This window comes from Archocentrus centrarchus, chromosome 4 (assembly GCF_007364275.1).
Source record: "Archocentrus centrarchus isolate MPI-CPG fArcCen1 chromosome 4, fArcCen1, whole genome shotgun sequence".
Classification (NCBI taxonomy): domain Eukaryota; kingdom Metazoa; phylum Chordata; class Actinopteri; order Cichliformes; family Cichlidae; genus Archocentrus; species Archocentrus centrarchus.
In genome coordinates this window covers 20,664,850-20,688,276 of record NC_044349.1, presented here as the reverse complement: position 1 = coordinate 20,688,276, position 23,427 = coordinate 20,664,850, and the positions used below count along the sequence as shown (strand labels likewise).

General features: G+C 38.4%; 1 protein-coding gene across 1 annotated transcript; it reads right to left on the bottom strand.

Moving 5' to 3' along the window:
- Nucleotides 1-695: 695 nt before the first annotated feature.
- On the bottom strand, nucleotides 696-23,068 carry LOC115778866 (collagen alpha-1(I) chain). Its single transcript, XM_030727227.1, has 57 exons — nucleotides 22,463-23,068; nucleotides 21,944-22,009; nucleotides 20,347-20,466; nucleotides 19,970-20,008; nucleotides 19,671-19,724; nucleotides 19,516-19,569; nucleotides 18,924-19,031; nucleotides 18,723-18,776; nucleotides 15,608-15,661; nucleotides 15,478-15,522; nucleotides 15,324-15,377; nucleotides 14,972-15,016; nucleotides 14,801-14,854; nucleotides 14,660-14,704; nucleotides 14,452-14,505; nucleotides 14,271-14,378; nucleotides 14,129-14,182; nucleotides 13,986-14,039; nucleotides 13,699-13,743; nucleotides 13,546-13,599; nucleotides 13,265-13,309; nucleotides 12,960-13,013; nucleotides 12,740-12,793; nucleotides 12,601-12,654; nucleotides 11,815-11,868; nucleotides 11,581-11,634; nucleotides 11,446-11,490; nucleotides 11,325-11,369; nucleotides 10,309-10,416; nucleotides 9,084-9,137; nucleotides 8,305-8,358; nucleotides 7,966-8,019; nucleotides 7,716-7,823; nucleotides 7,509-7,562; nucleotides 7,299-7,406; nucleotides 7,114-7,164; nucleotides 6,328-6,381; nucleotides 6,150-6,203; nucleotides 5,982-6,035; nucleotides 5,712-5,819; nucleotides 5,527-5,580; nucleotides 5,220-5,273; nucleotides 4,991-5,044; nucleotides 4,856-4,909; nucleotides 4,662-4,715; nucleotides 4,453-4,506; nucleotides 4,297-4,350; nucleotides 3,900-3,953; nucleotides 3,757-3,810; nucleotides 3,623-3,676; nucleotides 3,416-3,433; nucleotides 3,269-3,331; nucleotides 2,944-3,124; nucleotides 2,759-2,865; nucleotides 2,168-2,248; nucleotides 1,878-2,087; nucleotides 696-867 (listed from the first exon to the last, which is right to left on the bottom strand). The coding sequence occupies exons 1-57, from the start codon at nucleotides 23,066-23,068 to the stop codon at nucleotides 715-717; spliced, it is 4,386 nt and encodes a 1,461-aa protein (XP_030583087.1). The 3' UTR covers nucleotides 696-714.
- Nucleotides 23,069-23,427: the final 359 nt, after the last annotated feature.

Genomic DNA, 23,427 nt, shown 5'->3' with positions numbered 1-23,427 from the left:
TTCTGTATGGTGCAGGCAGACTCAGTACAAATAAAACAAAGACCTCAGGTTCATTCAGAGCAATCATTTTATTTTGATAGTGTTGTACAGCATTCCCCTGAGTTGAGGACAAAATTTTAAAATGATGACTTTTAATATAAATGCAAAGTTATAAGTCAACTTCAACCAAACATTTGGTGTTACATTTTCATAACGAAACTGTTTCATATGCCAAAATCGAACAATTTTACAAGTGAATAAATATACAGCAAATACAAAACTGAACACTTTCACAAAAAATTGTTTATTTAAAATACACAGACACTATGTTATTCCAGCTTTCTATATGATAGATTTTTACAGATTTCACTGCACAAGCCTTTTTTCACACCTTGGCTCATGTGATGACTCACATAATCAATAGTGGGTCAACAGCCCTCAGGACCACCTCCAAAGCAGAGACCACCCAATTAGGGGTTTATTTCCTGGGACTCTCCACCAGTTTTTTTGTTTAGAGCTGAAGGAGCCTCGTGGATGAGAAATCAACTTCACCACCCTAAACAACTCAAGTTGCCTTCTTTTTCAAGCTCTCGAAACTTGCATCACACACTGGCGCGTGCACACACACACACACACACACACACACACACACACACACACACACACACACACACACACACACACACACACACACACACACACACACACACACACACACACACACACACTCATTGGTCACAAGAAACACATGGGACCCAATGCCACAGAGATCTCAGAGACAAGCTGGGAGACACTGCTCATCTCTACGCCCAGATCTCTGACAGGAAGTAACTCCATATCACCTCGATGTAACTCTGTGCTCCCACGAACCCTCACAAACAGCTCCAGCTGGGGACAGAGCAGACAAAAAGCAAACATGAAGAGACATGCTCAGTTTGTTCTTCCTGAATTCATAACTTATTCCAGTGACTGAATCCTTGTGCATGGCAAGCATTTTTTGTTGTTGTTGCAAGGTATCTATAAGCAATCTCAGTCTTATATTGTTTTATTAAATCTCCTTTGTTCCCATAACTATAGTACATGTGCGATTTAATTTATTACTCTAAAGTACAAATACTGGACAAGTTTTCACTGTTCAGACAGTGTTTGGTTTATTTGTAGCAATATATGCCTTATTATCTTTTGCAGACTGGTGTTTTCTTTCATAAATTTCCATCAGAATAAGAGGACTTTGTTCTGACAGAAATATGATCCGTGGTGCCTGAAAATAAGTGTTTCCACTTCTTGTTTTGAGAGGCTTTAAGCACAACAATGTAAAACTAATATGTTGTTTGTATTACAGACACAGCTGAAGAAAGCTGCAGACAAAAAAAAAAAAAGTGTTTTTGACAGCTACAAAATCTTTTTTTTTTCCAACATTATCTTTATTGGGTTTTCAAAAATGCTTCCAATAATATACAAAAATAAGCATGCTCTCTCATCAAAGGAAACATCAAGGGCAACTAAATTATTGTCCAGTTTTCAACTTGCCTTTCTTTGCAAGTCAGGTGCTTATAAGATATCTTAGAGCAGCATTTAAATGAAAGTACAGAATGTCTGAGAAAAGAGAATAAAATAAAAATAAAAAAACCACAAAATGAGAAAACAGGTGGGTAAACCCCAAAACAAAACAAAACAAGATGGAAGGACACAAACCCAACAACCACAACAACAAAGGTTTCTCTATATTATCAAGGGTTAGCCCAAATTATTTCACTATTGTGTATATGATTCAAAAAATACAAACTCGGATGTACAATTCTCACAGAATAAGGAAGTCCAGTATACAAAGAAAACAGATTATTTTTAGAATAGGATACTGCAGATAATCACTAGTATACAAAATCTTTTAGTCTTACCTCAGAGTGTTTTCTGGACATTGTGATAAAGTGTGATTCAATTCCTTTTCCAGAGTCTCCCAGTAAGTGGATAATCTGACTGGCTAAATCATCGGTGGCAGCGGTGCTTGTCTGGTTTGCTGTAAAGCTGAGGGTGATGTGCTGGAAAGATGCATGGCTCTGCAACCGCAGAAACCTCAGCTGGACAACATCCATACCAGCGTACTCAAACTAACAGAAAGAGCAATAATGTAAAAAAGAAACATCTAGAAGTAATAGTTTCCTCAATCCACACATTATTTAAGATTTACCTTTTTTCCATCATGCTGGTGACTAAATCTCCTTACAGATGTCCTCGTGTATTTCATTTCTGGATTCCACCTTATTTTAATCTAAAGAATAAAATAGGATGTAGATTTTTAAAACCATTCATAAATATATATATATATATATATTTGTAGTAACATTAAACATTAAAGTTAAAAACAATAATACCTTTCTTTGCCTGGTGTTATTTTTTGCTAAGAAACACACACATTTTAACACACATGTTGCATTCTCCTCGTGAATAATCTGGCATCAATACAACACAAAGTTTCAACAAAGAATAACAAGTTTCATATTGAGAGATGAAATCTTCTCAAAGATCTACTGTATAAAAATTACAAACACAGAAATGTCAAAACATAAAACGAGGCAACCTCTTCTGATATCTAACTCGGGATTTTAAAGGTTTACTATGATGTAAAATTATGGGATCACACCTCTTATGGTGCTGTTGCAAAAGGTGACATTATTCAGTTTTTTGTAGCTGATTTAAAATATAATATTGAAAAGTGAATCCTACCATTCTTCCTACTTTAGAAAGAAGGGGTAGGCCTTAGTATTAAAAATGACTGAACCTTTGAGTGAAGAGGTTCTATACAGGTTGCTCCCCCTCCTGTGAAGTTACAGAAGACCTGCAATGCATCGTAGGGACAGCCTTGGTTTGGGTCCATGTAAAAGTAACCTGAAAAAAATAATGAATGGAACTTACTGAAATATACAATGGCAAACTTAATCAGATGCTGAGACATCAGATGCTCACCATCATTTAGATGTGGATGTATGAGTCTCAGCTCATGGCAAGTGGTTCCAGGATCATCTTTGGTCCCAATGGGCCAGCTGAAGAATTCCTCTGCTTCATCTTCTCGAGACCATATCCTGGCACTATTTCTTTTAATTGGTTTCTGTGTAGGCTTCCATTTGCCAGGTGTACCTGCTTTTCCCTGTCAAAGGGATGGCATGATACATACATTTACATACATTAATCAAGCTTCACAATACATCTCAAAACAAGCTAGTATGTCACACTTGTGTTTACTGATCAGGGCCAGTACTTGTTCACTTGTATTGTGTCTGCAAACTCTTACTTGAGGTCCAGGCTTGCCCTTCATTCCCTTTGGTCCTCTCTTTCCTTGGACACCTTTCACTCCCTGCATTGGTCCAAATGCAGTTGAGCAATGAATAATCGTGAATGCAATTCTTAAACACATATAGACATACAGTCAGTCACAAACCTTCATTCCAGGGTGGCCCTGTAACAAAGACAGAACAGAAATATCATACATCAAGTGCCATTACTGGAAGCCTGAAGGCACAGGTTTTTATGTTACGTCTGTAAAATCTGGCCAACATGTCATTTTTTAAAATTCTTGTTCTGGAAAACTTTATAAAGCAAGATATTTCAATTTGTCATTAATGAACTGAATATCAAAACAACGTACAGGGACTCCTGGGAAGCCTTTCCGCCCAGTTGGACCATGAGGACCAGCGTCCCCCTGTGGAAATTGGTCAATTAATTATTAACTAGCAACAAATTATTAAAAGAATGCAATAATAGGAGCAAAGCATAACTGACCTGTTTTCCTTTATCACCTTGTTCACCTTTTAATCCGTGCAAACCAGGATTCCCCTGATATAAAATTAAGAAATGGTGGAGAGCAATCTAAAATCATGATATTTTATATAAAGCATTTTATATTTAAAATAACTTTAACTCACCTTTAGTCCAGGTGGACCAATTGGTCCCAGGATCCCGGTGTCACCTGGGAGACCCTTTATAGAAAGAAAAATAAAAAGGTTGAAAATGATACAAATTGCTCCCTTGTGAGTTTCATATACTGCAAATACATTTTATGTGAGATTTTGGCATATTTATTTAAGACCAAATAAATGAATAAATCCAGAAAATATGTGACTGACTACTTTCAAAAGACAGCATTTTTCTAAGTCCTCTGTGGTGCATGTCAATGACAGTTTGGCTGCATTTAGTCAGTAACTAACCTTCCTTTCACAGTAAAAAAGAATATATATGGAATTAGATAACATTTAAAATCTTAAGGAAATACAGTATATATTAGGGTCAGCAGATGCACTGCACTGAATGAACGACTCTTACTTTTGAACCAAGATTTCCAGAGTCACCTTTCTCTCCTCTCAGACCTGGAATACCCTGAATCAATAGCAGTGGATGATGCAGATGGTCACATAAAAGGGAATAAGTTATTCATTTATTAATTATTAGCAACCATATTCTACTGTTTAATAATTTTACCTGTGGCCCAATGGGTCCAGGAGGTCCTTGTGTTCCTTTTGGACCAGTTTTACCCTGAGAGATTTAATAAGACTTTAGTAAGAAACATTTCCTAGTGCAATACATTACATCAAACAATAAAAAGCAAGCATTTTATACATCTGTGTGTGTTATGATAGTAATGGTCTGCCTATAATATTCACCTGACATTTATATAAATTAGACCATACCTGAAACCCTCCTTCTCCAGTGTTTCCTCTAATTCCAGGAGGTCCAGGTTTTCCCTAAAATGTTATATGTATTTAATGCCACATAACACAATAATCTACAAAAAAACCCCCCAAACAAACAAAAAAACAAAAGCTACAAAAAGCTTATTCCCTTGTGCAGAGTTGAATGTTATTAATTTCCATAGTGAGATTACCATCTTTCCTGGTCTGCCTGGTGTTCCAGGAGCTCCTCTGTAGCCAGTGTCGCCCTTTTGGGTAAACAGGGAAAAACTTAATGAAAAATTTGTGTAAAGTGTTTAATTTAATTTTAGTAAAGCAAACTTTCTTACCGGATCTCCCTCATTACCCTGAACTCCCAGCAACCCATCCAAACCACTCAGCCCCTGAGAATAAACAAAGAAAACATAATCATCAACATCAAAATATTCTCCTGTTTATATAAATCACAATACAAATATTTATATATATATAAAAAATATATATATAAATGTTGTTCTGCAGCACCAATAGATTTGGTGTTTTGTACAAAGTGTTTTATTTGTTAATAAGGACACTTACGGGTTTTCCAGGTTGGCCATCAGGTCCTGATCTCCCAGGCAGGCCTTCAGGACCCTACAAAATAGATTCCACTGGATGAACTCAAGGCCAAGATCGTTTAATCTTTACTTTCAGCAGTGATTGTTTATTATTTAGGTCAGAGTGAATATTTAATTAGGCTTCACAGAACACATAGAATCATTTGTCTGTGTTTTTCAGACACCAAACACACATAGCAGGATGTTTGACATCAAACTGGTGAGGCACCATGATACACACTAAGTGAGTCTGAGATGTTGAAGGTCAGTCAATTTGAAACAAAACTCACAATTTTCCCAGCAGCTCCTGTTGTTCCTTTTGTTCCTGGCTCACCAGTTTTTCCCTTGAAAATGAGTACAGTGACATGAATGTTGCATGAGGCAGGTAAAAAGTAATCCCTTTACTAGCATGGCTTTATTTAACTAAATTAATTGGGCATTTCAGATTTAGATGGTTTGATCATTGGTTTCTTACCTTTGGTCCCTGAATTCCTTTAGTTCCTGGAAGACCAGGAGGGCCAGTGGGTCCAGTTTGACCTTTAGGGCCTGGAGAGCCAATGAACCCTATCTTCCCCACTGTGCCCTAAAATTACAGTGAAATGTTTACGTGCTAACTCAAATCATTTCATAATAGTAGCTGCATAATGTAGACTGAAATATTTGAGATCATTCAATAAGATCATTTAATAGTACTTATTATTAAATTTTTTAACTACAGTTTGAATCTTTGAGAATGTTGTCTTACCACTTTCCCTTGTACCCCAGGCTCGCCTTTTGTGCCTTTTGTGCCTTTTGTGCCCTAGAGCAAAGAATTATGCAGACACGTTGCATTACTGTGTTTACATCCATAATCTTAATTATGCCTCACTAAATTTATTATGGCCATAGTGTGAAATAAATAATGAAATCTTACCATGTCTCCCTTAATGCCCAGAGGACCTAGCTCACCCTTCTCACCAAGGTTGCCCTAAATTATAGAAACAACCAGCACAGAGGATTAAAAAATGGTGAACTACTTTAGCTGGATGATTGATACGCAATTCCCTGAAGTTACATTGTATGAGAATTAATAAATGAAAGGTACATTACACCTTTGGTCCAGGCATTCCATTTCTACCCTCAACACCTGTCTTGCCAGGTAAACCCTAAAAAAAAGACACATTCATGTGTATACAGTATTTAGATTCTGAGAATGTATAGTTTAAGAATATCACATATTATTAAAATTACTAAAATTATTTCACATTTAGGCCTAAATGAATTTTTAAATGAGTGTTTTAAATGGCAGACTTGATGCACAATACATAAATTCTTCTTATGTCTGCTTCCTCTAATGAACAAAAATGAATTCATTAACCCAGTTGATTTTGCTGCAGTCTGTTAACACAAATATCTAATCAGCCAGACTCATGGCAGCAATTCAGTGCATTTGCATGTTAATTCAAACTGGCTGGTCTGAATCACTTATAGCCATCTTTAGGTTTTACATGATGCCAGAGGGCAGAGGAGAATGACTAGACTACTTTGAGCTGTTAGGAAGACAACACGAACTTAAATTATCACAACAACAGATCTGCAGCAACTGTGTTATGCTATCATGTCAACATGGACAAAAAATCTCTGAAAAATGTTTCCAGTTTCTTGTTGAATCTATACCACAAAGAATTAAGGCTGTTCTGAAGATAGAAGGGCATCCAACCCAGTATTTGCAAGGTGTACCTAATGAAGTGTCTGGTGAGTGTATGTGACTTAGTTGGCACTTTTAACCCAAACTCAACGCAAACAAAAGTTGATGCCACTATGGAACATTTAGTGTACATTTTAGCAGACAGATATGACTATATTAATGCAAAGTTAATGTTAGGTCAACAACATACAGGTGGTGATGGTCCCATTTGTCCAGGAGGGCCTATACTACCAGGGGGACCCTGTAGAAAGCACAAATGCACTAATAATTTTCAGCGGTCTCATAATCAAACATGCGTATCATATAGAAACATGTAGACAAAACACATGTTGCTTAACATGACTAAAACACACAGAATCCCACTCTGGTACTGACAGTGAGTCCCTGGAGCCCCTTCTGGCCTTTGGCTCCTGCTGCCCCGGTTTTGCCTCCAGCTCCAAATTGCCCAGGAGTGCCTGATAACCCCCTGGTACCTAGCTCACCCTGTGAATGTATTATCAAGTTTTGACTCTAACATCATGTTTACAGGCAACATCATTTGTCAGGTTCTGTTCTTCATCATTGCTTCTACTTAAAATGACTGACCTTGAGCCCTGAGATCCCCTGTTTTCCTCTATCTCCGGGTGCACCCCTGTATCCCTGGAAAAAGCACATACTGTATAGTAAAGATAGGGCAGAAGGAATACAAAGTGTTCCTCTTATTTGCTCTTTATGAATTACAGTCTCTGTATAATAGTCAGTTGTGTTACAGTATTCCAGTAAAACTATACTTTAGAATGACTTCTTACATACCCGTTTCCCTCGTGGCCCCTTTGGTCCCTGTGGCCCTCGGTTCCCTCTTTCACCCTCAGATCCCTTTGGTCCTTTCTGCCCAGCAGGTCCAGTGTTCCCCTCATCACCCTGAAATATAAGTTAGTTTCACAGTTTTAAAGTAACACCTATTCAATTTTTCATGGATGCTGTAGTGAACTGACAGCAAATTAAACTTTATTCTTAATTTTTCCTTTTGATTGAAATTACACATGTATTCACATTTACTCACAGATATGCCTTTTTGGCCAGCTGGCCCTTGAAATCCTTTCAGTCCAGTTGGTCCCTAAAGACAAGAACAATGCTATTACAAATAGTCGTGCTTAGCATTAAACACCTCAACCCTGGCACATATCATGGGGTTGAATTCCTTGAGCTACTCAAACTGTAACTGCTAGGTCTTTATTTTTTCTTTGATTCTTCACTCATGTAAGAGTTTCCTTTTGTTTCCCCTGTATTTCCTTTGCTTTGTGTTCTCAGCACATCACTAGTTTTTTTTTTTTAGTGTATTTGCAATCAGTTAAATGGAAATCAAAAACAATTAAATCAGTGACCAAGCTAATCAATCTACCTCCTCACCATCGAGACCAGCAACTCCCTCTTGCCCCACAGGTCCTCTGGATCCCTGAATGCAGAACACGTAGAGACAAACAGAAGTGACTGAATGATGAAAACATTATCGTAATCCTGGACGAAGACAATCCTGGGCAAGACACCACCTTATCTGTCATTGTTTCTTCACCTCACCCATAATGAATATCATACAAGGTCCCCAACACCTCCACTACTTTTGGCCACAACTCCTTTCGCTTTGCAGCAGCAAATGACTGGAACACTTTACAAAACACCCACAAACTCGTAACTTTGACGTGTCTGAACACTCTCAAACTTACTCGAACAGATTATAGTTGACTGGCGCTCTTGCTGATCACCCTGGATTATACATTTGTACACACACACACGCTTTCTCCCATAAGTTATACACACTTATGCATACGTGCATTCATACACAAGTAAAATCACACACACCTTACTTTTCCCCTCTCTCCCTTTAATGCTTTAACTGAGCTATTCTTCTATTATTCTGTTCTCATGATTTATATGCTTGCTGCATGTTAATCTGTGATTTTATTTGATCCTTGGTATATTCATATGTTTATGCATATACATTTACTGTGTACCTATTCCTACTGGGGCCTCTTGGCCAGGTCATGTTTGTAAATGAGAACTGGCTTTCAAACATTTTCCTTGGTAAAATAAAGTTTGATAAAAAAAAGTTTGCTGCAGTTTCTGGTGAATTTAAGTAGACAAAATGATAGTTAGCATTCTAAGAATAACTCAGAGCTTCACCTTATCTCCTTCAGCACCAGCTGATCCAGGTGGTCCTTGACTTCCATCTTTACCCTATGTGTTAAGAGATATAAGATTATTAATATTTAACTAGCATGTACTGTTAAGAAACTTACTCCCAAAGTTTTTTTTGTACCAAATTATTTAAATATATCTTTCACTGTATTACGTATTATTACAAAGGCTGTATTTGTTTCATTTTCAGTAATCCAAACACTGCATAAAAATGTTTCTATAATTTGATGCATGATGAATAATAAAACATATCTTAAAATTCAAAGTTGCTACTGAAACTTTGAACTGCCAGAGCAACTTCGTTTATGCCCAGCCATACTTCTAATTTTAAAAAGCATTTGGCTGTCAGAGATATCGAGACAGATAAAATTAACAATATTGCTTGAAAAACAGTAACAAAGCATATTAATTTGCCTGTACAACCACAGTATACAATCATGGTAGTCAAACTGGGATGACGATCGTGTTACTGTGCTGTGTCTCGCCTCTTTAAAGGAGCATGGTCAAGACCATGAAAATTAATCATACACGCCGCAGCATATCTGGCTTTTTGAATCAGTTCAAATACAGTATAAATAAACCCAAACTCATCACCCTTCCAGCAGATCTGCTGACATCAGACTTGACTTGATCTGGTGACTAACCCAGAAAAACAAATTATAAACTCATGGCAAACTGGAAAGAAAGAAACCTTGTGTTCGCTCCTGAGTGTGTCAGCAATTGTCACAAGAGGACTGTTGTCATCCAACAGTTAAGTAAAGCATTTCATTTTTTTGACCTATTGCATAGCTGATAGTTTGACTTGCTGAATAAAGTGTGACTAAGGACAGTCAGTCCAGACTGGCTCACTGTCATCATAACAGATGACAGTAATGTTGCCAATGTTATCAGTGCCTGTGATCTTTGTATAGCTAATCAGCCTTGATGTAGGCAGCAGGGGTATAGATAGCTGCTAAAGAAAAGTGGAAAACACACCATTTTGGTCACTTTCTTGTATTAGTTTTTTTTTTTTAGATACTGGCCTGTGTTATGTTGGTGACATTGATAGAGAGGTGGTGCCTATTATTACTGAGCTTGGGGTTATTGCCTATGTAGTAAAGTTTATACATGAAATCATAAAAATTAGGCTACAGGGCACAGCATCACAACAGCAAGTAACTACTTGGAAAATTCTAATAATATTTGAAAACAAAAGCAAAAATAAACATACAGGGTAACCTGTAACTCCAGGAGGGCCAACTGGACCTTGTGGGCCTTGATCACCTGGAAGGCCACGGGACCCAACCTCACCCCATGGTCCAATGTTGCCATGGATACCCTGTTAGATGAAAGGATGTTAAAAAAAAAAAGAAAGACAAAAACATGAGATAAGTACATAGATTGAAAATGTTCATTGGCTTTGTTATAATTAATTTAGTACAATCCCTCTGTAGGCCAATGCATGAACAAACCCAAACTTTTGGTAAAGAAACAAAAAACTACAACTACCATCTGTCAAGCATGGTAGTGGAGGGACAATGATTTGGGCTTGTTTTGCAGCCACAGGACCTTGCAGTCTTTGAATTGATATGAACTCCTCTGTATACTGAGGTATTCTAGAGTCAAATGTGAAGCCATTTGTCTCACAGCTAAAGCTTGGCCAAAACTGGGTGATGTAACAGGACAGTGATGTCAAGCACCAAATCTACAACAGGATGGCTGAAAAAGAAAAGATCCAAGGCATTGTGATGGGAGTTGCGCATAAACAAATGGTGCCAAACCTCAATGGACTGAAGCTACCTTAAAAGACAGTTCAAGAAAAGTGGGACAAAATTCCTCCACACAAGAGAGACTGATAAAGTCATACAGAAAATGATTACTTCAAATTACTGCTGCTAAAAGTGGTTGTACAAGCTATTGAATGATTGGGTGTACTTAGTTTTTCACAAATTTGCAGAGAGTCCTATGAAAAACATTCTTTGTTCACATAACTGTGTTCATCTCATTCTTTCACTAACTCACAAACCAATGCTGACGTGCAACATCCCATCATGACATTTCTGCACGTGCATAAAATCACAAACCACTGACCTGCCAGTCCCTCTGACCTCCTGGGATGCATCATTCTCAAGTTTGTTTATCAAGAAATTTATAAATATAAGTCAAGAACATGAGCTGACCTAATGAATGCCTAAATATAGGGCTGGATGAATATTTGGAATGAATAAATGATTAAAATGTTCTTACAGGAGGTCCTCTGTATCCCTGTGGTCCAGGCATGCCCATCTCTCCCTGAAGAATGACAAGACATGACTTTAGTAAGAGGTTACAGCTTAGCAAGAAAATAGCAAGAAAATAATTTACTTACTTGAGGGCCTTGTTTTCCTTTTGGTCCCTCCGCTCCTCTTGTACCCTTCACAGCATAAACAACATCACACAATATGAGGAACTGAGTGAAGTAACTGATTGATGAGCGCACTGCTTAGTCATTCGAGGCTCATACCTTAAATCCTTCGCTTCCCGTTAGTCCAGTGGGACCTTGTTTGCCTACAATCCCCTAAACAAAAACATCAGGTTTGGATTTTTTTTATGCATAAGTTTTGCTAAAAAGAAAGTATCTGGATTGTACACCTGTATTCTTATGTTATCATTTGTATAGCATGATCAAGGCTTTAAGGTTTTCCTTTTTAATAAAGGTAGTATCTCGAGTCTCCATACAAGCTGTACAGTAACTTACTCTCTTTCCTGGCTTTCCTGATGTCCCCTTCATTCCTTGACTGCCAGGTTCCCCCTGGAAATTGATTGACACATGTAGTGATAATCCTAATCTCACATTTACCATACTGAGTGACATACAGAAAATGTGATAGAACTTCAAATCTTCATGTGAATAAATAACTGTTACTTAAGAAGAAGAAGAAGAAGAAACAGCCTTTATTGTCCCACAGAGGGGAAATTTGGGTGTAACAGCAGCCGCAGTTATTATAAATATAAGTAAAAATATAATAATTCACACTATTAAGAAAAGAATATAAATATATATAAAATCAACAAACAAGATTAACCTTAATACTACTAATAATAACACTATATACAATGTACATGATGTGCCTGTGTGTTGAACCTTAACAGGCCGGACTATTTACAGTATATTATATATTATCCTACATTGTGTAGGTTATTGTGGTTTTTGTTGGGAGCAGTGATGATTATAAAGTCTTACAGCTGCTGGGAGGAAGGATCTGCGGTAACGCTCCTTTGTGCATTTAGGATGCAGCAGTCTGTCACTGAAGGAGCTCTCCAGCTCAGCAACAGTTTCATGCATGGGATGGGAGACCTTGTCCATCAGTGATGTTATTTTGGTCAGAGTCCTTCTGTCTCCCACCACTTACTTACTTTACTTACTATAATCAGTTCCATAGTCTCCAAAAAAAAAAAAAATAATAACCCTTTTTTGTATGATTATGTAAGAGTTTAAAAATGGCCTTACACTTCACATAAAACCAATCATATATAAACTCACACTCATTCCCACAGGTCCTTGAATTCCAGGAGGTCCTGTTTTTCCAGACAGTCCCTGTAGAAATGACCAGAACATATCATATAAGATATGAGGCAAGCAAACGTAGCTGGCAGTGTTTAGCATATTGGGGTAAACTCACTTTTAGTCCTGGAGCTCCAGCATCTCCGTTTATCCCATTTGCACCGAAAGGCCCCTGAAAGAAAGATCATATTATTTTATCAAATATCTGTCCTTATCATGGTTACCCTTGTAAAATGCCTGCTGAAAAAAATCATTTCTGACAGATGTTAACTGTTACCTACAGTAAAGACGAAATGACCAAATGTAACCAAATCTGATTTTGGAATGGTTAGTCTTACCAAGTCTCCACGACTGCCATCCTGCCCCCTGTTTCCCAGATGACCTTGAAATCCCTAAAAAAAGAGAAAGAGAAAAAGTGCTATTTAAATTTCTTTTTCTGTTGTTCATGTGTGAATAAAATTTCTCATTATCTGCACTGGAGCTGAAGATCACCCGATGTTCATTGGTTAATGCATAAACTTACAAAAACAGTACCATCATCCAGGTATTAGCTTTAGCAGATGCCATTTGTGGTGGATATTTGAGTTTTATATTATAAGCATGGCTTTCTCTAATGTTTAGTGTAAATGCAAATTATGATCACCTTCAGGCCTTTTGAACCAGCCATCCCCGGGACTCCAATCTTTCCCTAAACAAATGGATTACACATATAACATACAAACTGTCATTTGAAGTCTTATTTGCTTTGATGGGTCTCTGTCTAAAGCAATGATAAGAAGAATTTAAATGCTTTTTAGAGCCACCAAATAGTTAATATAGTCAAGTCATACAAAATAATAATAGGCCTTCAATCACACATGTAAATAAAAAGCTGAATGGTGCAGTCACATAAGAATACAGTACGAAGTGCAACCACACAGGAACCTTAATACCAGGTTCTCCTTGAAGTCCCCTCTCTCCTGAGATTCCCATTAGTCCCTGCAAAAAAAACAAAAACAAAAAAAAAAACATTAGAAAAAGATTTACCATGAAGACAAGCATCAACATTATGTATAATCTACAGTCACTTATACTCACAATAGGACCAGGAAGTCCAGAAAATCCTGCTCGACCTTCTCGACCCTTTGACAATAAGAAAGACCATTATTGAGGCCTGTAATACTGTGTTTCACATATTTACATAATTGAATCTTAAAAGTGAGAAACAGTTGAAAACAAAAAAACTTTTGTACTTTTATGTTTAATTTCTTACTGGTGTCCATTAAATACAAAGTTTGCCATTTGATATTTAAGGCCACATTATAGACGTGTGACATACTGTAAAATGTGTTTCCTATTTCCTCTTTGCCGTTCAGATTTCTTACCTTACTGCCTCGAGGCCCAGGACTTCCTGGCATACCAGCTGCTCCTGGGTTTCCCTAAGTCACATCATATATGCACAACAAAAGTTACTTTTCAGCTGAGAAAAACGGTCAAGATATAAATTCAACAACTTTCTCAAAGTCACCTTAGAGCCATCTTTTCCGTGCTTCCCCGGCTCTCCCATGATGCCATCAAAGCCCTACAACAGCAGATGATGACATAAGACAAAACCTGGCATTATAGTACCTTTCACATTCATTCACTAATATGTTTGTTTTTACACTCACAGTGGGTCCAGGAAGTCCTGTTAGCCCTGCATGTCCCCCTGGTCCCTCAAGTCCCATTGGTCCTTGATGCCCCTTTGATCCCTGTTTACCTGTAGGCCCTCGAGGACCCTGAAGAAACAAAGCAAGTGAATGAACAGATTCACTGATCTGGTCAATGAACTAATGGAAGGATCTAAATTACCTGGTCTCCCTTGAATCCTAGATCACCTTTCTCACCTCTCTTGGGTTTAACACCCTGATGGTGACAGATACACATAAGCAAACAGAAAATAACAGCACGTGTGGCTCAGTAGTTAGCTCAAAAGGGATCACCAACTATTGTCATGCATTATAAATGATGTAACCATTTTAGCAAGAGTCAGAAGTGAAATTCCTTTAAGTAATCTTACGGGATCACCTGAGGGTCCAGGATTTCCTGGATTCCCACTGGCTCCCTGAAATATGAGAAAGAAATATATTCTAGTAAACTCACTATAGCTCCAACACTACATGGCACAACTTCATTATGTTCTCCACCCTTATTATCTTACCTTAAATCCAGGTTGTCCAGTTTCACCTATTTCACCTTCATCTCCTTGATCACCCTGGTGAATTGTGCAAAAATAAACAAACAACCAAAGTTGAAAACAAAACCAAAAGTAGGCAGTGACCCAAAACTGATAACTACATACAGTTCACAACCCAGTTTTACATGTACTCACAGTGCTGCCTTTAGGACCTGGAGGTCCATTTGGGCCTGGGTTTCCCTGTGAGAAAATTGATCAGAGCTCTGTTTTACTCACAACTTATTTGTCATCATGTGATAAAGACTGAGAACTTATGAAAAAAAAAGTTTACTTCCGTCTGCCTACTGTCCCCTATAAATAATATTCTTCTCATAAGCACCTTCTATCGTGGCTTCCTTTGTTTGCAAACTATACATGACCACACCAAAAAGTCCAACTCCCAGTTACAGAGCTGTTCATGTGAACAAACATAGAATAACATGCTTTCTGCTTCACAAATCTGTTTCTGCGATGATCATATCATGCTATGGAAGAGTTTTTCTTATACCTGAGGGCCACGGACTCCAGGAAACCCAACTGTTCCATCTGGACCCGGCTCTCCCTGAAGAAATACACGTATGTAAATGATGGGCAGGGTAAGTCTTAAAGTTATCTTTCTTCACTGTCTGCAAGAAAGGGAACATATGTAAGTGGCTTCTCACCTGTGACCCAGCTGCTCCTCTGGGGCCCATTTCACCTTGATGACCCTGAAAGTTTAAACAATTGTTCTATAAATATATGTTTTTAAATTCAACTTTGATTGAATCTTTGGTGAATTATTCATTTACTTACTGGGGGTCCTTTAATCCCTAAGACACCTTTTACTCCTCTGGGGCCCATTTTGCCCTGAGAAGATAGCAAATTAATGGTTTTAACTCTGTCATGAATAGTATCTCATTATTTAATCCAAATTAAATTTCAGTATGATGATTTTTGCAGCACAGCACAGTCGCGCAGTGGTTAGCACTGTTGCCTCATAGCAAGAAGGCCTGGGTTCAAATCCACCTTGGAGTTTGCCTGATCTCCCTGTGTCTGTGTGGGTTTTCTCCAGGTACTGTGGTTTCCTCCCAAAGACATGCAGTGGGGTTAGGTTAACCGGTGATTCTAAATTGCTCATAGGTGTGAATGGTTGTCTGCCACCCCCCACCTCTACACGAATAAGCAGAAGAGAATGGATGGTTTTGTAACAGTATAGTTTGATAAATGACTTACAGGAGGGCCTCGAGGACCACTAAAGCCTAGAGCCCCAATTTCTCCCTGAAAACAATGAAAAATGACTGTTATCTAGATGTACAGCAGAATATATACACATATATATTTTTTTAATTATTTGTGTGCAATTGAGCTGGTTTTCTTTGTGGCACTGACCGGAGGTCCTGATGGTCCTGGGAAACCAGGAGGACCTCTTGCTCCGGGTATGCCCTGTAAATATTCGACTTTTCAGATGTAGCTTCAAAATGTGCATATTTTATGAGTAATAATACATTTAAGTTATCATTTTTATTAGTGTTACTTTAATATACATGAAAGGAGCTGGTATTCTGTACTTACTATGTAGCCAGGAAGCCCAACATGGCCTCTGACTCCTTTATTTCCCTGCATACAGCAAGACACAAATTAGGATCCCATGCAGGCCTCCTTGAAAAAGATGCCTTGCGAAAGTATTCAGCCCCCTTGAACTTTCAACCTTTTGCCACATTTCAGGCTTCAAACATAAAGATATAAAATTTTAATTTTTCGTGAAGAATCAACAACAAGTGGGACACAATCGTGAAGTGAAATGAAATTTATTGGATGTGTCAAACTTTTTTAACAAATAAAAAACTGAAAAGTGGGGCGTGCAATATTATTCGGCCCCCTTGCGTTAATACTTTGTAGCGCCACCTTTTGCTGCAATTACAGCTGCAAGTCGCTTGGGGTATGTCTCCATCAGTTTTGCACATCGAGAGACTGAAATTCTTGCCCATTCATCTTTGCAAAACAGCTCGAGCTCAGTGAGGTTGGATGGAGAGCGTTTGTGAACAGCAGTCTTCAGCTCTTTTCACAGATTCTCGATTGGATTCAGGTCTGGACTTTGACTTGGCCATTCCAACACCTGGATACGTTTATTTGTGAACCATTCCATTGTAGATTTGGCTTTATGTTTTGGATCATTGTCTTGTTGGAAGATAAATCTCCGTCCCAGTCTCAGGTCTCTTGCAGACTCCAACACGTTTTCTTCCAGAATGGTCCTGTATTTGGCCCCATCCATCTTCCCATCAATTTTGATCATCTTCCTTGTCCCTGCTGACGAAAAGCAGGCCCAAACCATGATGCTGCCACCACCGTGTTTGACAGTGGGGATGGTGTGCTCAGGGTGATGAGCTGTGTTGCTTTTACGCCAAACACATCGTTTTGCATTGCGGCCAAACAGTTCGATTTTGGTTTCATCTGACCAGAGCACCTTCTTCCACATGTTTGGTGTGTCTCCCAGGTGGCTTGTGGCAAACTTTAAATGAGACTTTTTATGGATATCTTTGAGAAATGGCTTTCTTCTTGCCACTCTTCCATAAAGGCCAGATTTGTGCAGTGTAAAACTGATTGTTGTCCTATGGACAGACTCTCCCACCTCAGCTGTAGATCTCTGCAGTTCATCCAGAGTGATCATGGGCTTCTTGGCTGCATCTCTGATCAGTCTTCTCCTTGTTGGAGATTAAAGGTTAGAGGGACGGCCGGGTCTTGGTAGATTTGCAGTGGTCCATTTCAATATGATTGCTTACACAGTGCTCCTTGAGATGTTTAATGCTTGGGAAATCCTTTTGTATCCAAATCCGGCTTTGAACTTCTCCACAACAGTATCTTGGACCTGCCTGGTGTGTTCCTTGGTCTTCATGATGCTCTCTGCACTTTGAACAGAACCCTGAGACTATCACAGAGCAGGTGCATTTATACGGAGACTTGATTACACACAGGTGGATTCTATTGATCATCATCAGTCATTTGGGACAACACTGGATCATTCAGAGATCCTCACTGAACTTCTGGAGTGAGTTTGCTGCACTGAAAGTAAAGGGGCCGAATAATATTGCATGCCCCACTTTTCAGTTTTTTATTTGTTAAAAAAGTTTGACACATCCAATAAATTTCATTCCACTTCACGACTGTGTCCCACTTGTTGTTGATTCTTCACAAAAAATTAAAATTTTATATCTTTATGTTTGAAGCCTGAAATGTGGCAAAAGGTTGAAAAGTTCAAGGGGGCCGAATACTTTCGCAAGGCACTGTAGATAATTAATCTAACCTTGTGTCCTTTTTTTCCTCTGTTTCCCTGTGATCCAGCCTCACCCTGATAACCCTACAGCCAGGGAAAAACTGTATTTGACTGCTTAACATAAAACTTTGATACATGACGTTATAACGTTGTGAACTAGCTCCATAAAATAAAAGGCAACAGTTAAACACAAACTGAGACAGATACAGTATACACTCACTGGCCACTTCATTAGTTACACATTGCTAGTACCTAATTGGACCTACTTTATCCTTCAGAACTGCTTTAATTCTTCATGGCACAGATTCAACAAGGTGCTGAAAACATTCCTCAGAGATTCTGGTTCATATTGACATGATAGCATCACACAGTTTCTGCAAATATGACGACAGGAAATGGATCCTTGATGTGAATCTCCTGTTCCACCACATCCTAAAGTGCTCTACTGGATACAGATCTGGTAACTATGGAGGCCATGTGAGTCTAGTAATCTCATTTTCCTAAGCAACAAACCAGTTTGAGATGATGTGAACTTCGAATCAGTTGAACAGGTATATCTAATAAAGTGACCAGCGAATGTATACTGTCTATGCACATATACACTAAATCCTCCTTAGTTATTATCCCTATAACATTATAAGTTCAGGGCAATCTTACCCACTCACCCAGCTCCCCTTTGCTGCCCTTCTCTCCTTTGTAGCCTTTGGGACCCTATAAAGAAAAGTAAAAAGTTAATTCATCAGGCTACAAAAAGGCTAGATTTAAATGCATAAATGGAAACTGCAGAAAGCAAGGTATTACAAAAACTGTTTGAAAACATGAAAATACACATTTCTAAAATACACGTCTTCCATTTACCTGCTCTCCAGGTAAGCCGGGAGGGCCTGCGTCAGCACTGTGTCCCGGGGTTCCATCTCTTCCAGGTCGGCCTGGGGGACCTGGCATACCTTGTGGTCCAGGACTGCCCTGGAGTACAACACAACATGTTGTGTAACTTAATTAGAAGAATAATCATCATCAAGTTGCATTGCAGAATGACAGATAATAATAGTAATATCTTTCCTCTTCATTCAATACAGCTTAGCTTCTACCCAGAACTCCCATTATTACCATAATATATCCAGAAAATATTAAACCCTCTGTTCTGACCAACCAAGTAATCATGGCCGCAAGCATTAAAACCCAGCAGCCACCAAAGCATCCTATCAGTCACTTAACCACCACAACATCACCTTACTAATCAGTCCTAACCAAGCTAGAAACCACTTGTGACCTTCACGTAGTCAGCTGCTACAGTCTTATGTACTTACACTGTCACACCTACTTAACTTTGATCAACATATTTCAGTCAACTCATTTTGTAATATGTGCATGTGCCTTGGCATGTCCTTGCTATTTGCTTTATAATACTTAGAATCTGATGAGATGCAAATAAATCACAGATACCCACAATTGTTCCTTGAACTCCTTTAGGTCCTTGCTTTCCAGTAATTCCAGGCGGTCCCTGAACAAAAAGTAGCCACTGGAGTCTATTTACAGTCTGTTTGGTTTTGTCATGTAAAAAAATTAAACTAAAATTTAGCTATAATGTTTTACTATACTTACAATTGGTCCATCATCTCCAGGAGGTCCAGGAGGCCCCGGAGGCCCCTTAAGTTTCTGAGAATGAAAAAACTCAGGGTGTTACAGCTCAGTCATAACATGTCTTTATTATAGCATAAAAATGTGAATGTATATGTACAAAGATTAAATTTATTCATTATGCTGAATAATGTATGTTCTCACAGTTTACTGGAGTTCAGCCTTTATTTCTACTCCTACCGTTATAACAAAAGGAGTTATTGTGAAAAGGAAAATTTAGCAAGTCATTTTAGGTGCATTCATGTTATGAAACAAATGCCTACCGGCCAAGAAGATATCAGCTTTTTGTAGCTTTTCTTTTTCTGCACGGAAACAGTGAAAAATGGATTTCTTTTAAGCATGATTACTAACTGCCCACAAATAGAAAAAAAAAGCTTATTAATACTTACACTGACAAAAATTAACTTTCATAATAATAATCCAACAATAATAATTATAAGCTACAAGACATTTATTTAAATGGTCAGATTTACAAGAATATTTCAGTTATACTTTTTGACTGGCAGTGAATGTGGAAAAGCATGTGACACAAGGAAATACAAGTAAACACTAAAAAATTAGAGATGCAATGACATGACAAGCAATATGTTTTTCAGTTTATTTTAGCCAGTACAGATCAACAGAGTCAGCAGTAATTTACCTTGAAAGCCTCCCACTCTTCTTCAGAAGTTTTAAATACAACAATAGCAGGCATCCCAGGAGGACCAACAGGGCCTCTGTATCCAGTCTGCCCAGTCCTGCCCATAACACCTTGGTATCCCTTAGAAGGCAGAAAATAACACCTTTCGTATCATGTTAGATTACATTTTTGTCTTATGGTCTGCCAGAAACTAGAATTTGATCTTTTATTAAAAGTAAGATTCATTAAGACAATTTACCATTATGAAACAGAAAAATGCAACAAAATCTGTGCTAAGATGTGAATTACAAAAAAACTCAACTTACAACATCTATTTATGAATAAGACTTTCACATTACACCACGATTTAATTTTATTAAAAAAATGCTTATTGCTTATTAAGTTTAATTTAGCACCTACTTTATCTCCTTTATGTCCTGGTGGTCCTCGTAGACCCGGTAAACCACGCAATCCCTGATGAAAGAGTAAAGCTGAGTAATTAGATGAGATAAAGATTCCAAAAAATTATTTTAATTGAAAATACTAAAAAGTGAACAGAACAGTTAAAACTGAGCAATGTGAATTTGTTTTAAATATAGGCTCATTCTTGCTCAGTATAGAATTTCAGCTGCTCACAGTACCTGGCCTCATTTCTGGTATTTCTTGTTTCATATTGTGCCAAATGGTTTTAATATACGACAAGTCTAGAGTGGAGGCAGGCATTTCATCACCTGCATGGGAGCTTGTCCTGTGAAGTCATACTATTTTAATACCTGCAGAATATTGTATGCCATTGGCTTTCTGAAATAAGCAAAGCCTTTCCCATAGAAAATGTTGTCTGGATGGTTGCTCCCAAAATGTTCTGTTCAGGATTAATGAGACCTTTACAGGTGTGCAAATAACCTGCACCGTAGGCACTGCAGCTGGATTTTGAACTGATAATAAGCCAGATAGTCCACCATCTCTTCTGCTTAGTAGATGGTATGCATGATTTCCAAAAAAAAATGTTTTTCTTTATGCCTCTTGTAAATCATTGCATTATTTAGTTTCATTTTTACTTTTGTGTGTGTGTCTGTGTGTGTGTGTGTGCGTACTTGATACTCGGAAACTCTACTTTAAGGGAGGATGCACTTCCTTCGAACACTGGTGGGAGTATGTTGTGTAAAAATAAATCAAATACATGTTTACAGACGAAATGGGAAAAGTCTAGTCAGCAGCGGTGTGGCCCCCTTAAAAACCAGATATACATAATCACATAAACAACACAGACTGTTGACTATAAATTGCTAATACCACCCAGTCATATGTAAAGTGCTAATGCCAGTCTGTGACCCACTTGCCACAGGGACAAAAACCTCAATACAAGAGCAGTAAATTTAGGTGAGAGTAATGAGTAATATCACAAACTAAACACCTCCTATTACCTGTTTTAATTCATTTTTTATATAAATAAATACATTTATCTAAATATGTAACTATGCATACTTGTGAGTAATTTCAGGTTTGCAAATGAGAACTGTTTCTCAAACATTTTACCTGGTAAAGCAAAGGTTTAAAAAAACAAACAAACCCAAAAACAAAACAGAATTTTTTAATGTTCTGCGACCTCCTGCAGTACCTTCGCGGCCCACCAGGGGGCCGTGGCCCACACTTTGGGAACCACTGGTCTACTGTAACTGGTGACCTTAAATTTAGACAAACACACTTCAGGGTTACAGTGCCACAGTTTAACCAGAAGGGGGAGACAATGCATCTCACTGGAGAGACCAACCATCTCCACACATCACACACACGCGCACGCACACGCACACACGCACGCACACACGCACACACACAGTTTTCTAGGTGCTAGAAAAATCAACACAGATATATGTTTCCATTACTATCATCAAATCAGCTTTGTGCAAACTCAATTTCATCCAAGGACACAACAGTAAATAAGATGAGAATATCACACAAATGTGATTAAAATTTCCTGTGTGCTTTGTTTATAATTTTATTAAAACTCTGCTCTCTAAATCACTGTGAGTGGAACTTTTGTTTATAGTACCAAGACCTATAAAGGCAAAAATAACTTCTGTAGTGAAATCCAGTTTTATTCATATATAGTTACTGCAAAACAGTAGCATAGTCTTACCCTTTGACCTCTGATCCCGGGTGTTTTATCTGCCTCGTGACGTATGACTATGTTTGTAGGGGACTGATTTGCTGCTTTAACAGCCTGCTGTGGAAGTTCAGTCTCTGACTGGATGCTGAAGACTAGACTGTTAAACTGGGAGATCATATCAGGTGAGAACCGACTGTAAAATCTGTCACCGTCTGCAGGAATATGTCCTTCCTCCACCTCTGATTCTGTTTCATTTTCATCTGTCTCTGTCCCATTAACTCGCTCTCCACCTTGAAATGGGATTGTTTTTCCTGTGGGGGAAACAGTCTCAAACTTGTCTTCCATTTCCTCTTTTTCTATTTTCTCATTGCCTGAAACATTACTCATCACAGGTTCTGTGTTCCTGGGTCCTAGAGCTTCTCCACTTTGTAGTGTGGGGGTTAAAATTGTCAGGTTTGGGGTGGGATCAAGCTGAGGTGGAGCTGTTGCTCCTCTTTCCAGTGGTGCATCTTCTTCTGTTGCTCTGAAGACTTTAAAGGAGGGACTACTGACTACTGAAACTGGAGTTGTAACCATTGATGATGAAGCCTCTTGTCTGATTTCACCCGTTTCCACTGCTTCTGTTAAAGGGTCCATGCTGGAAGTTCTTGATGAGACAACAGGAGCAGTAGGGTCCTCAGGCTGAATTTTAGGGTTGGAAATTGTCATCTCAGCAGTTTGGACTCTGACAGAAGGGGTTGTAGCTATGTTAAAACCTTCCGAGCTCCCTGTTCCTTTAGCGGTGCCTCTTATGTCAAGGTACGACTTAGAAAGCTGCTCATTTCTGGTCAGAGAGGTAGGCCTTGGTTCAGAATTTGGCTTGTCTGGCTCTCTGTTTGTTGAGCTTGTAGTGTTTGTATCTATATCAGCATGGGTTTTCAATACTTTTGCATTTCCATCATGTATGTGAGAATCAGGATGCAACTTCAAAGGGGAAGCACCGCTCACTGGATCCA